Genomic DNA, 15072 nt, shown 5'->3' with positions numbered 1-15072 from the left:
TATGTCTAGGAGGGGGAGAGAAGGAAGAGAGGGTATAAATAGGAAGCTTGCGAGGCTACAGAACAGGTGAATAAGCAGAAGGCAGCCACGTGTCCTCTGAAATCCACACTCTCGGCAGCGTGGTGCCAGGCCGCGGCCCACAGAAGAGACACGCGCCTTCTCCCTGCAGTGCACCATCTGTCCTTCCATGCTCCCTCACTCAGCCACAGACAGGGGCACACACGCCTCATGTGAGGCTGGAAGTGTGGGCCTGGGTCCCAATTCCACAGTCTCTTAGAGCCTCAGTTTTGTCCTTTGCAAAACTGTGGGAACGTAAGACACTGTGTGACATGGCCCTTCCTCCGCACTGTCTCTCCACAGGTTCTTCTGCAGACTCACTGCCATCTCCACCTTGCCCCCCCCAAGCCCACAGCTGGCAAAGAGCATCAGGCTGTCATGTGGCACCCCCTGCAAGTCAAGCCTGCTGTGAAGCGGTGGAAATGCCCAGGGGCTCTTGGGGGCTAGTGGGGGCTGTGTCCCTCCACCTAGAGACGGCCCCATCTGATCCCTGAACTCATGAAATGTCCACATCAAAAGGGACCAGATACCCAGACCTGACTTTCCCAGCTCTTTGTGGCACTAAGGATTCCAAAGGACACAGAAGGAGGGACATGGCCACCCAGGTCACAGACTAGGCTGTTGCAGGTGCACACGCTTTGCCGTCTTTGATTAAACCTCCCATAATGGCATGTGTGAACCCCCTGGAGTTCCAGAATTGGAGGCTGTGTTCCTTCTCCCAACCAAACGAGCTTCCTGGACGCCTGGGGCCAGCTCCTAAAGCATTGTCCCCAGAGGGAGGGAACCCTCTGGGCCTTCATCCCACCAGGAAAGGGCCACTGCTTCCTAGGCTGGCTGACTCCCTGGTCACCACCATGGCTGGTCAGCAGCGTCAGCTTTAGACTTCTGGGCTCGCGCTCATCCATCCTACCGAGGCGGGTTTGCGCAGGAGGTGGGGCGGGTGTCCCGGCGGCCGGAGCGGAGGGTTCTCTCAGTCTGGGCTCTGCGCACGCTCCCGCGCCGTGTGGACGGCAGCCCGGCTCGGCTTCCACCAGCCCTGACCTCCGCCCTTTAGTCCACGGTGGGTGGGTGCGCCAGGTCCCAGGGGTCGGTGTGACTCGCGGCGCGCGCCAGCGAAGTCCCGTGGGGAGGACCTGGCGGCCACGCGCTCCCTCCCCCGCGGCCGCGCACCTGTCCTGGGCGTGGCCCTAAGCCCCGCCCCGCGGCCCCGCCCCGGCCGCGCCGCGCGCTGGTTGGCCGAGGCGGTGCGCTATGCTAATGAACCTGGCCCTCCCGGCACCTGCCGGCCGCGGCCCGCGGGCGCCCGGCGGACGCAGTGGGACCGCGCCGCGAGGGCAGCATGCCGCGCTCCTTCCTGGTGAAAACGCACCTCGGCCACAGGGTCCCCAACTACGGGCGGCTGGAGACCCAGAGAGGTAGGGGATGCCCGCTCCCCAGGCCACGCCCAGGGCTCGGGCTCCCGCGGGGCGGGCGGGAGGGGCGGCCCCGGGAACTGGGACACCTGTCCCAGGTGGAAGGAGAGGAGTCAGCTCGCCAGCATGGCGGTGGCGGCAGAGACCCTGGGGCTGGAGGTGAGTAGGTAGCCCGCGGGCACCTGTTCGACTTCAGGAACCACTTGCTCGTCGGGCAGAGCGGGTGGGGATTCTCTCCCCACTTAGAGAAGTTTCCAGGCCCCCAGTCACTCGGGGGCTCTCCCCCTGTGGCCTCGCGCGCCCATCCCAGCCAAGGGGATCCCAGAGCCGCCTTCCTGGTGGAGGAGATTTGGGAATGCCCCCACAGATGGTGAGGAGAGAGACGGAGGGCGACCTAGGGCTGCCGTCTGAGGGCTCCCCCAGAGCATCCTGGCTAGGGTGGTGAGCGGAGGGGAGGGGAAGAGTGGTTCAGCTCGTCCAGCGTTCCTCTGGGCCCCCCAACGCCTTCTCACCCCTCCTGTGGGCCTCCTTCCCTTCTGCCTCTCCTCACCCCAGTGGGGGTTGCCCGGGGCAGATGGGCTGAGCAGCTGCAGTCCTCCCCCGGTGGCACAGTGGGGAGATGAGCCTCCAGGACCCAGCGTTCGCCACTCTTTTGCATTCCCTGCTAGGCACAGGGACATGAGAAGTCCCTGGGACAAAGGCCTCTCTAGATGGTCAGCGCCATTCCCCCAGCTCAGCAGCTTCTTGGGGCAGAGACCCTTTGGGGGACTTCTCAGTGACTCAGAGGGAGTGGACAGGAGGGACACTGAGGAGGCCAGGTGCCCCTTGCGAGCCTTTAGTGCACTCAGATCCGGAGTGGGGAGGGAGTCCCAGGATCAATACAGAGGCCACTGCCACTAGGGGGCGCCTCCTGGGACTGGCTCCTCAACTCAATGTCACCACCAGCAATTTTATAAAATAAACTAGAACAGAAGCCATCAGAGTGCAGCGCTTATGGTAAGGGAAACTTTTGTTTCAGATATATATATATGATGGAAAATTGAATTTACATGGATTATAGTTTTAAAAGTTTAAAAAACATTGCCTAGAGCCCAGTCATACAGTGCAGCCCACTTTACCATCTGAATGTGCACGTCTGAGCAGCTGAGGAAGGCCCAGGATTGATGGTTTGTCAAGAACAGCCTCATAGCCCGCTAGCGCTCTCTGCTCCCCTCTCCCCTCTCCCCCTCTCTCTCCCCCTCCACTTTCCCCTCCCCAATCCTCTTCCTCCTCACTGTGGCTCTAGCTTTTGGAGAGCTGGGTGGCCACGGTGACCCTTTCTGCTAGGATGTTACCCCAGGACAGACCTGAGGTGCTAGGTCTGGGGTCCCTCACTCTCTCCTTTTAAATAAGTGCCATTTTAGGCCCCCCTAGGGAACCCCTGACGACAAGTCTTTTCTAGGAATCTGACCTACAGAATGAATAAAAAAGTGAGCCAACCCAGAGGCTATGGGGAAGACTGGGGAAGGGGTAGCAGAAGTGAGGGATCAGGAGCACCCAGCGTGGCTGCCTCTCCCCTGCCCTCCCTCTGGGGTTGGCACTGGCCTCCCGGACAGGGTTTGTCTCCTAGCCTGTCACTGCCCTGCCCTCATTTCTGGGAGGACAGAAACCTGGCCTGCCGATTTTGTAACTGGGGATACTGGGGTGGAAGACGGTGGGGTTAGGGGAGAGTGGAGGGTGGGAACCCTTCCACTTTCCCATTTCTCCACATCCTCACAACACTTGTAATTGTCTAATTTTAATTGTTGCCATCCTAGTGGGTGTGACATGGCATCTCATTGTGGCTTTAGTTTGCATTTTCCTGATGGCTAATGATGTTGAGCATCTTTTCCTGTACTTATTGGCCATTAGTAAATCTTCTTTGGGGAAATGTCTGTTTGGATCCTTTGCCCACTTAAAAATTGTATTATTTGTCTTTTTTATCGTTGAGTTGCAAGAGTTCTTTATATATTCTGAATACTAGTTTCTTATCAGATAGATGATTCGCAAATGTTTTCTCCCATTCCTTGGGTTGTCTTTCTCTGCCCTAAGCCTTGGCCCAGAGGTAGAAACGGAGCCAGAGATTTATTTCAACACCTATGGTAAGACACGGCTGTGTGGAGACTCAGGCTTCGGGGAAATGCAGAATTTCACTCTGACCTGCTAACCTGTTTACTTTGGGGGCTTCCGCCATTCTCCTCTGGGTCAAGCACAGGGCATGCTGGCCCACAAATGCGGGAGCAGCAGCCTGAGGGCAAGCCCATCCAGGAGGCAGTGTGACACCGCCCAGGACAGCATGCCTTGGCCGGGAGTGTTGGCAGGGGGCCGAGTGCACCCACGTCATGATGGGCGAGGGGTGATCAGGAGGTGACTGGAGCCTAATTAGTTATTTTCCACGCGGTGGCCTGCTGCCAAGTGTTGTGAATGAATACTGCATGGGAGCCTGGAGGGTGCCGCCCGAGCTGGTCCTGAGGAGGGTCGGGGCTCAGAGGGAGTGCCTGCCCTGCCCTGGCGGTGAGGGGCCCTTCCTTGACCCCAGGACGGCTGTTTTAGAATCCTGTAAGATGTTGCTCTTTCTTTGTTTTTAAAGAGGAACTGAGATTGCTCCTCTAGACCCCGTGGTCTCCGGGCTGCAGCCGTCGTCGTCGCTTCCCCTCACCAACACCTCCCTCCTCTTGGACCTTTCCCCGCATGCCAAGCTGTGGTGGGCCCAGAAGATGGTCTGGCATCTTCCGTCTTGCAATCTCCCAGGAGATGAGATCAGGAAGTTAGACGGGAAGCGCAGGCCTGGGACTCAGCCTCCACCGTTTGTTCTCTCTCCTCACCTTCCAGAAACCGATGGCTCCTGCGCCGCCTGCGGGGGGCTGGTGGTGCCCCTACTCCTCCCAGACAAGGCAGCCCCTGCCACGCCTGCTGGCCCCGCCCGGCCCTGGGACTGCACCTCTGTCGTCGCTCGCATCTCCCTGCCCCTCCCACTGAACAGGGAAGCTCGGGGGGTCTCTGGGCCAGACCCCCTGGAAGTCAGCTGGGCAGAGTCTCGGGCTGGCTGGGCCCCCAGTGTACCCCTCAAAGACAGCCTGAACCACCTCAACCTTCCCCCGCTGCTGGTTCTGCCCACACGGTGGCCCCCGATCCTGGGCCCACATGGGGACCAGGCTCCAGACAGACTGCTGGGGGCTGAGCGGGGCCCCCGCCCCTCAGGGGGCTTCCAGTGCTCCCACTGCCTCAAGCCTTACCACACGCCGGCCGGGCTGGCCAGGCACCGGCAGCTGCACTGCCACGTTCAGGCCCCGCGCTGCTTCACCTGCAAGTACTGCGACAAGGAATACGCCAGCCCGGGTGCCCTCAAGATGCACGTCCGCACGCACACGCTGCCCTGTGTCTGCACCCTCTGCGGCAAGGCCTTCTCCAGGCCCTGGCTGCTGCAGGGCCACATCCGGACCCACACAGGTGGGACGGTGAGGGGTCCAAGAGAGGGATCTGGTTGGGGCAGGGTGGGACCTGGGGGCTGGAAGAGGGGAGGGGTTAATTTTATAAACAAGAGGATGGCTGGTCACCCAGCCTCTGCTTCCCCGTGGCTCGGTGTCCTAGGGCGGCCGGCACAAAGTTCACAAACCAGGATCTCAAAACAGAAATGTTCTCTCTCCCAGTCCTCGAGCTCAAAGTCTGAAATCCAGGTGTGGGCAGGGCCACGCTTCCTCCAGAAGCTCTAGGAAGGGTCCTTCCGGCCTCTTCCAGCTCCTGGGGGCTCCAGGTGTCCGTGGCTCGTGGCAGCCTCCCTCCAACCTCTGCCTCCGTTCTCACACGGTCTCTCCTCCCTGTCTGTGCCTGTGTCCAGATTTCCCTCTTATTATAAGGACCCAGTCATATTGGATTCAGGGTCCACATACTCCATTGTGACCTCATCTTAACCTGATGACATCTGCAAAGCCCCTATTTCCAAATAAGGTCACATTCACAGGTAGGGGGTTAGGATGTGAATGCATCTCTTTGGGGGGACACAATTCAACCCATAACACCCAGCAAAGTACAGAAGGTGCAGGGCTGCGGTCGGGTCTGACTTCTCACATTCCACAGCCTTCTAGAATTCTAGAGCAGCAGGAGAAGGGAGCGAGACAGGCCTGGCCTGGGGGCGAGGAGCACGGGGTCACACAAGCCTGTCCGAAGGGCAGAGATGGCGGCTGGGATCTGGGAGCAAACCTGTCTACGGGTGGGAGGACGGCCAGCAGAGCAGAGGGCAAAATGATGGGGAGAGGAGCAGCTGTGGAGGGAGAAGAAGACAGAGACAGAGTGGGCAGAGGGAGCGGAGCTCAGAGATGAAGGAGCCTGGGCGCGGCAGCCTTTTCGTTCTGCCGATTACAGAATTCTGCCTAGAAAGAGCACAAGTGGCCTGCTCTGAACTGGACCTCGACCCAGCTCTCCGCCTGGAGTCTGGGTCTTGGCCGAGCGCACCGTGAGAGTGAGAGACGGGCACAGACGGCCCAGGAGGAAGACTCTGGTCGCGGCCGCAGGCCCGCAGTTGCAACACGCACTTTCTGTAACGCGCCTCCCTCAGCCTGAGGTCTCGGCTCCGTGGCTAGAATCTTCTGAGTCACACCTGGGTGGAGGCTGGGAAGGAGGGTTGTGCTGGAGCCTTTCTCCAGGTTGGAAATCCCGTCTTGTTTTCCTTGACTCTTCACTGAGAGTGTCCTCAGAGCGCCTCATCACACAAGGTCAGGGACTCAGGGCTCCTGGTCTGGAGCCGGGGAGGCCCCGCAGGAGGCCGGCCCTGGTGTCCGGCAGCAGGGACGCAGAAGCACTGGGCCCTGCAGGGACTGCAGGCTGGACCCTGTCAGGACTACAGGGCTGCAGGACGAGAAGCCACTCCACATGGCAGAGAGGGTCCGATGACTCTCCTGACTCCAACATCTGTCCGGGTCATCCTGGGACCAAGGTCCCCACAGAAGGACTTTGTCTAAATCTCTAGTCCTCCTGATCGGAGGTGGCCTGGAGGCTGCAAGGATCGGAAGCTGATCCTGGATGCTGCCTCCTGTGCCAGGATGAGGGCCCATCCCTCCAGCCCGCCTTCTTAGTAAACTGGCCTTCAGGGGGCGGGAACAGCTGCCAGAAGGCTCCTGGTCCTTCTCCCGGTCAGATCTGGGCCGCAAAGGGCCCTGGGAGGGCTCTGGCAGAAGCAGAGAAAGATCTAGCGACTGTGGTGGGTCCAGCAAAGGAATGTGCTAGATCCCTCCTCCTAGGAAGGGTTTCAGATGCTGCAGTCCTGCCCAGGTGTGGCAGTCTGACCTCGGGCACCTGTGGCCTCTCGGCCCTGGTGTTTCCTCCTGGTGCAGGTGCTGAGGCCCCTACCCCCGTCGCTCATCTCCCAGGGAGGCGCAGTGAAGGTCAATGCACGGGAATCACTGTGAGGGCCCATGGGGGAAGGACAGGGTTCTTCATTGATAAACAGGGACCCCTGAGCCCTGGGGCCACCTCCCATGGTACTGTTCTGGCCGTTGCGCCTGGACCCCGATGGTCGCTCACCTGGCTCCTCTTCGTCCCTCAGGGGAGAAGCCGTATGCCTGCTCTCACTGCAGCAGGGCCTTCGCCGACCGCTCCAACCTCCGGGCCCACCTGCAGACACACTCCGACACCAAGAAATACCAATGCAAGAGCTGCGCCAAGACCTTCTCCCGCATGTCGCTCCTGGCGCGCCACGCGGAGTCGGGCTGCTGCCCCGGGTCCTGAGAGGCGCCGCGGTGCAGGTAGGAGGGACAGGACCGCACCCCGAGAGCTGATGGCTGGTGCCCCTCTTGGCAGCCCCATGCCGCCTGGGGACCCAGAGGAGCTGGTCATCCTGGGAGGGCAGGGGCCTGGCCTCCCGCTCGGCCGCGTGTCTCCTCTCCTTGCTCGCCACCCGCTTCCGGAGCAGCCCCGAGGGTGGGCGTTAGCGTGAGCCGGGGCTCCTGCAGCCCTCCCGGCCACCTGCCCCTGAGAGGGACGACACTTCTCTCCCCGGGAAGACTCCATCCACACGAGAGCCGCCGCTCTTCTTCAGCTTGCTCTGGTTTACTATGCTCTTCTTCCAAGAGGGAAAGACTGCCGGGAGCTGGAGGCCGGCATGGACAATTCCTACCGCTAAGCTCACGAACCAGGCCGCCTTTGGATCCCTTCACAACTCGAAACCCACAGTTCTGACTCGTGCTGAGCACACTGAACGGTCCAGCCTTCGTGGGCAGGGCTAGCTCGAGGCTCACCTCCACGTGCCTTTGCTGGGATCTGGCCCAAGTGTCTCCTGTCACGAGTGCACACACGCACACGCACACACACACCTCACCCGGCTGTCCCGAAGATGCAGCAGCAGTAGGGGATTTAGGCGTGTCAGGATGCAGCTAGGCCTCCCCCAGGACCGTGGGGCATTGGGAGGCCCGCAGCCCTGCCCGCTGTCCTCTCAAGTTCTGAGTCTTGCCCAACCCCTGGTCTAGGGAGGAGGCCGAGCTCTGAGAAGTTTCCAGGGGCAGCAGGAGTCCTGGATAGTTTGGGCCCTTCCAGCCACAGAGTGGGGACACTGGGGCAAGGGCCCCGAGCTGTGAAGTGTTGTGGGATCGGAGCAAAGCTTGCCGGAGGCAGGCTGGGGATGGGAACGGCATTAAGCAGCATGGAGGAACAACTGAGGGGCGTGAACTCACGCTGGGGGTGAGGGGTGTGAGGGGCCTGGGAACCGAGGGCGGAGGCAAGGCCATGGGTCTGCTGGCAGGCACTTGTTCCCCAAAGTCTCAGAGGACAGAGTGTGTCCGGTGTCTGCACCCCCTCTCCTGGATCCTTACAGCCATCTGCACTGCAGCTGAGGGGCTATTTCCGCACCTGCCCTAGACACACATGCCTTTCCAAGCCGGCCCGGATGCCGGCCCGTAAGGCACCTGGCCCAGCATCCTGCCCCGCCTGGAAGCTGCATTCCCTTCTTGTATGGGGACTCTTCTCACCCCTAGACGCGGGCCAGTCACCCGCTGGACTGGTCCTGACTCTTGCCAGTGTGTCTTAGCCGTCTCTGGCTGGACCCTGGAGGGTGGCACCCAGAAGGAGGAAGGCGGCCTGAGTCTGACGGTGACTGACTGAGTCGTTGACACTGGGAGGGGACATCTACCTGCTTGTCCCTGTGGGAGCCTGGCCTGCTGTCGGCGGCTCCACTTCTGGCCCCGGCCGAGGGACAGAATGAGGCAGCCTCATGGCAAGCAGCAGAGGCCCCTCGGCCCTGAGCTGCCCAGCCCTGCTGAGCCTCCTCTCCATGCGCAAGGACATGCCAGCCTTCACCAGGACCACACCCGGGCACAGGGGACCTTACTCTGCAGCTACCCGGGGGCTGCAGTCCCAACCCTGGTGGTCCCCACCTGAAGATTCTGTCTGACATTTGTCAGGGATGAAGGGCCCTGGGTAGCTGGTTTGATGACGGCCATTGGAGGGGTCTTGCAGACATCCCAGAGGAAATGACATTGATCTTGGGCTACTCTGGACCAAGGGTGACCTTAATGAAACAGACCACCTAGGAGAGCCCCTCCTCCAGCCTGCATATCAGCTGGTGGAATGAGGACACTCTCTGAGGAAGTCAGGCTCCCATTCCTGGGCCCACAGCGCTGCCTTCCGCCACAGGGATCAGCTGTCCCTCGAGGGACAGACGGCGTGAACTGCAGGCTGGGAATGTGCCACTTAGTGATGTATCAGTTTGCCGTGGTGGCTGTAACAAAGTCCCCCAGACCGGGCGCCTCACACCACAGAAGTCCACTCTCCGCCGTCTGGGGGCCAGAAGCCCAGACCACAGTGCCAGCAGGGCTGGTTCCTTCTGAGGCCGAGGGAGAGTCTGCCCCAGGTCTCACCCCCGACTCCCGCTGGTCTGCTGGCATCTCTGATGCTCCTCGGCTTGTAGAAGCTTCACCCGCATCTCCGCCTCCATCTTCACATGGGTCTCCCTGTGTGCGTGTCTCTCCGGGTCCAAATTTCCTCTTTTTCTAAGGACACCAGTCATCTTGGGTTGGGGCCCACTCTAAGGATCTCGTCTTGACTTGACTACGTCTGCAAAGGCCCTATTTCCCAATAAGGCCACATTCACAGCTATGGGGTCAGGACCTCAACATATGAATTGAGGGAGACACCATTCACCCCAACAGCTAGTGAGAACACATGGTTTGCTAAGAGATGCCTGGTGGGTCCCTGTGCTTGAGCTTAAGGAAAGCGTCGAATCCTCTTCTCCCCTAGTCCATAAAGACTCGAAGGAACAGTCGATTTTAACTAATGGATTTACTGCTCCGAGGCCATGTGGATCCCCTCCCCACATATGGCCCCCCTTGAGCGCGTGCCTGCGCCTGTCCCTCACTTCCTCCATCTCCCGGTAGGGGCCCTGCTGACCCTCCCTCCCGCTGTCTTCCAGGCCCCTCTGCTGCATGGCAGCCCCTCCTCAGGCCGGGCGAGGCCAGAGCTGCAGCCTCACTTGTGTTCACGTCCGGCCACCTCACGGGAGGGCTCTTTTTTTTTTTTTTATAGCATCCAGATGCCTGAAGGAAGCTATATTGTAAATTGTGTTCTATTTCTGGGCCCCAATATCTAAATGGGGCGATGCACCTGTTGGGTATGAAGGAGGGAATTTCACAGGCCTAAAATAAAGCCCAATGCTTGCCCTTCTGCACCAGCCCATGGAAAAGGCTCTTATATTTATATCTGGGCTGGCGGAGGGCAGGGGTGCGGTGGGGGGGGGGGTGACTGAGGGGGAGGGAAAGCCTGATCACCTGCCAGGGACCTGACATGGAATGAGTGGGGCACGTGCCACTCCAACTGCAGCAAGGCCACCATGTCCCCACCGTGGGCCACGCCGCCCACTTGGGGCCCAGCTCCCCACCTCGCCTTGCCTCACTGTCTTGCCTGAGCATCAGGTCCTCCCTGGGATGCTCATTGAGAAGCTGGGTCTCTGGAGCCCTCTCACTGCACCTACAAATGGGAGTCAGGAGGGGCTCTGACTCCAGTCCACACTTGACCCCGGGTGAAGTTGGCTTGGCCAGCTCTTCCGTTGCGGGGCTGCTATCTGAATCTCTTCACTTATAGGCCTTCTTTTTCCTACCAAACTTTACTCATCACATTTCACTTTTCTCCCTAAAGAAGGCTCTCTGATGGCACTATTCCAGGGGTGTTGTCGGAGCCCGTCTCCAGGGCGGGAGCAGGGGTGGAGGGACGAGAGGCCCGGGGCCAGAGGAGAGGGACGCAGGGCTTTCCACTGCAGTCCGTTGAGTCTGGGCGAAAGCAGAAGCCCAAGAAATCAAAGACTTCTGGAGAAGAGAAACACCAGGCAGCGAGCTCGCCAAGGCGGGGACGGCATCTTCACAGCATGAAAGTGCTCCCAGGACGGCGAGGGACAGGCTGGGGACGGGACTGCCCCACAGTACACAGGACATAACCCCCCCGGGGCTGCGTGCCTCCGCGGTTTCTGACTCAGCTCCAAGCGCCGGCCGCTGTGACCGAGCTCAAGGCCTGGAAACAGGTGTGAGAGGGACACTGGGCTCTCAGTGGCCCAGTCCCTGCCCCACTCCTCGTTGAAAGAAACCTCTCTCCTGAAAGCTGCCGACGCGCTAAGGCTGTGCTCTCCCTTCCAGAAGCCCAGAGGGGTCTATAAATATCATTTTGGCCCAGAATATTCTGGGGGGTTCTCTGGAAGTTTGAAAATAGTCCACTTGTTACTATCTATATTCAGAGAACCCACTCCTGGCCTCCACTTGGTGGCTAAGTATAGCTCCCTGGCAAAGTGCAATGGAACAAAAGTTTCCAGGCCTCCATCACCTTGTGGATGGCGGAACATTCCAGGGAGAGCACCTCGGCTGCCAAGACTCAGGCTCAGAGGAGGCTGGAACCGCCGCGGGCCTCCTCCGTCCCTGTACCCGAGCTGGGGGAGTCTGCGGGGCTGTCGGCACACGAGGGTGCCCTCACCAGAGCCAGAGGTGAGGCATTCTGATTCCGGCTCTGTCGTTCTGTGGGCTCGGGTCAATTCCATTATAGAGCCTTGGTTTCCGCTTCTGTAAAAAGGAATCGTGCTAAACTCTCTTTCGGAATTCAGGAAGAGTGCCAAGTAAACATGATGGTAAAAAAGACACAGGACGCCTGAAATAAAATATAATTGCTAACTTTAGAGACATCCTCAAGTTACCCCCTTTATCCTCTTAGAGTCTATGTCCATTTCTTGACCGCCAAGTTCTGGCTCCAGGAAATCTCTCCTCCCAGCTGCCCCCGCCCAGCCCACCGAGCTGCCCCAGAGCTGGTCTGGCACCTGTCCGGGGCATCCTTAGCTGCCAAGAGCGCCAGGTACAGCTGAAGTATACGGATGGTGCGAAGGGCGGGAGTGGCAGGGGGTGGCGATTCAGACCCCTGTCTAGTGGGCGTAGCATCTTTGAGTATCATGTGGAAAGGTTAGAGGCCGCCTTCCCACAAGACGTCAATCAGTGTGGCCAACTCTGCCCCAGGCTGACCTGGGAGCACCCATTGCCTCCCCCTCCCCACACCTCTGCCCCTGCGGCTCCTCTTTTGTTCTCCCAGTAAGGATCCTCCTGCTACTGGTCCTTAAGGAAGACACCGAGTCGCTTCAGCTTTGCTTACCCAGTTCAAAACACCAGCCCCCCTGCCTTCCCCTGGCACAGGCCTGGGGACCTGGGACACCTCCACTTCAGACATGAGAGGCGGGAAGGAAGGTGGGCCCTGGAATCACTGGAACTCTTCTCTGAGATCTGCATATTTACCTTTGAAATACAACTGTTCTGAATTGATCAAAAAGGGGCTGAGATTGAGGAGAGTCGGGGGCCTGACCCTGCTGCCATTCCCTTCACTGAGCATCAGAGGAGGTGTGGCCTGCTGTGCCCCTGGACCCTCCACGGCACACGTGGATGAGGCGTGGCCCACTATCCCTGTGGCTCCAGTTCCCTTGGTGGGGTCGTCTCCCTCCTCTCTCAGAACATGCACCCCCATGCCTGTAGTTCTCACAGGTGACTGCCTGCAGCCTGGCTCCAGGGCGGCTGTGCTAAGGGAGACTCCCCACGTTCGGCACACACGCTGATGGGCAAGAATGGTGGGGCTGCCCTGCCGGCGTGTCTGCATGGACCGAGGCGCCACAGTGCACCAGGAGTCCTGGCATTTCCCCACCATGCGCGCTTGGAAAAGCAAATGCAGCTTAAGAACATCCTGCATTGTATTAACCCTCAGCCCTGAGTCCTGGTGCCTTTACTGCTCTGAGAGAAGAAGGAACGGGACGTGTGTGCGGAGCCCCTCTGAGCCTCCGGAGTGCGAGGGTCGTCTCCCGGGAGGAGCGTGCTCGGTGCGGCTTGGAGCCAAGCCAGCTGCTCTGCCACAGAGCGCCGTGTTCACGGGACACGCCACGGTGACACTGGCCTGGGTCCTTGCAGATGTTTTCTCAAGACAGAACCAAGTGCGCCAGCCACTTCGAGAACCGACGGTATTCACTGCCAACGGCAACACTTATACACTTTCAAGGGAAAATGACAATTTTGGAAACTTTTATCTTCCACTAAAAGCTGGGCAGCTCTCCATGCTTAAAGACTTTCCTGATGAGAAAGTGATTTTTTGATGTAAAATGAAACATGTCAACATTTGGAAGCTCTGCATAAATCAGTGAAGTAGTATTTTCCAAATGACCGATGCAGATGTTACAAAATACTGCCCGGGGCCCAAGACCCAAAGCACAGGGTGGACCAATGGATTTCAGTGGAACCGAGGGCAGGGAGCACTCACTGACAGCTGTCAGTTCCACGTCGCAGCTAACCTGGAAGAGATACCCTGGTCGCGTCTTGATGTGCTGTTAAGAAAGAGCCGTAGTCATCTGAAAGCTGTGAGCACGTGTCCATCCACAAACCTGTGAGGGCTGAGCTTCCTCCCACGCACCAGCAGACGGCATAGCTGGTGGCTCCACCTGTGGTCAGACGCTATGGAGATTTGCAAAAATGCGACATAATGCCACTTTCCCCACTAAAATGTGTTTCAGAAAATAGTTATTTTTCACGAAAATATGTTAGCGTGTGATGGGTTTATTATTGATTTAAAAATGAATAAACAGGGGCTGGCCCTGTGGCCAAGTGGTTAAGTTCGTGGGCTCTGCTTCGGCGTTTCGCTAGTTTGGATCCTGGGTGTGGACATGGCACAGCTTCCGCTGAGGTGGCATCCCACATGCCACAACTAGGAGGACCTACAACTACAATATACAACTACGTACTGGGGGGCTTTGGGAGAAGACGGAAAATAAAAATAAAAATAAAACAATAAAAGATTGGCAACAGATGTTAGCTCCGGTGCCAATCTTTAAAAAAAATTAATTAAAAAAATAATAAAATGAATAAACAAATCTCTTAAAAATGTACTAATTTTAACTTTTTTTTTAAAGATTGGCACCTGAGCTAACATCTGTTGCCAATCCTTTTCTTTTCCCCTTTCTTCTTCTTCTCCCCAAAGCCCCCAGTACATAGTTGTGTATTCTAGCTGTGAGTGCCTCTGGTTGTGGCATGTGGGACTCCGCTTCAGTACGGCCTGATGAGTGGCACCTCGTCCGCGCCTGGGGTCTGAACCAGCGAAACCCTGGGCCACTGAAGAGGAGCGCAGGAACCCAACCACTTGGCCACGGGCTGGCCCTCCAGTTTAATTTCTAATGTGGGTAAATGTAGATATGTAAATGCACCCCACATAAACAATAGCTCTTTGGGGCCCTCAATAATTTTTAAGAGCATGACAGGTTCTGAGACAGGTGAACCCCCCACGTGATCGCAGCGTGTGAACTCGAACCCACTGGCGCCAAAGCAGCAGCTGCCCGGCCCAGTGCGGGAGAAGCCTGCGGTGCTCAGCGGGGGACGGTTCTGCCCTCTTTCTTAGGGGCTTTAGGGGCTTTTGTGGGGTAACTCCTATGTGTTTTCCACTTTATCCACTGACTCTAGAAAGGAATCCCTGAGGCCATGTGACTTCATCACACGTGCAGACTAGACCTGCTGCATTGGTGAGAATGGCCCCGATACACACCACGAGGGGCCCCCACATGCCCGACCCCATGTTTAGTCAACTGCTTCTCTAGAGTTTCTCAGACCATCTCTTCATCTCCATCCTCACACCATCGCCTTAGTTCAGGCTCCTGCAAGTTCAGCTGGACAACTAAGAATCCTTCTAGCTCCCCCGTTTCCACCTTTGGTTTGTCCTCCACCCTGCACCCCAGTGCACTTGCACAACCCGCTCACAGCCCCCTGCAGCCTCAGGCTCAAGCCCATAATCCTTGGCATCGTGAGTGAGGTGACCTCCTCCCATGAACCCCACCGTATGGGAGCAACGTCTGTATCGCACGTGCCTACCCTGCGTCTGATCTGGGACAGCCACTCGACGGACGCCAGCGGCTGATGGGACACATGGAGCAGGGCCAGGCTCAGCCGAAACCAGCCTTTTCCTTCTTTCTCTCTTCTCTCCATTTTGGGGGCTAATCTCACAATTGCGGCCTTTCCCATCCTTGGACAGGGATCTGCTCTCTTTAGCACCATCCCCAGCCCAGGAGGCCCAGCCAGCAGCCTCCCGTATTCATCCAGGCTGCGTGAGT

General features: G+C 58.4%; 1 protein-coding gene across 1 annotated transcript; it reads left to right on the top strand.

Annotated features, from left to right (window-relative positions):
* Positions 1 to 1312: 1312 nt before the first annotated feature.
* Positions 1313 to 10138, top strand: SNAI3 (snail family transcriptional repressor 3). Its single transcript, XM_014836595.3, has 3 exons — positions 1313 to 1472; positions 4320 to 4937; positions 7030 to 10138. Exons 1-3 carry the CDS (start codon positions 1397 to 1399, stop codon positions 7209 to 7211), a joined length of 876 nt encoding a protein of 291 aa, XP_014692081.1. The 5' UTR covers positions 1313 to 1396; the 3' UTR covers positions 7212 to 10138.
* Positions 10139 to 15072: the final 4934 nt, after the last annotated feature.

The sequence above is a fragment of the Equus asinus genome, chromosome 28 (genome assembly GCF_041296235.1).
Source record: "Equus asinus isolate D_3611 breed Donkey chromosome 28, EquAss-T2T_v2, whole genome shotgun sequence".
In the NCBI taxonomy this organism is placed as follows: domain Eukaryota; kingdom Metazoa; phylum Chordata; class Mammalia; order Perissodactyla; family Equidae; genus Equus; species Equus asinus.
Note: the sequence above shows the minus strand (reverse complement) of the source record. Positions and strands in the feature narration are given on the sequence as shown.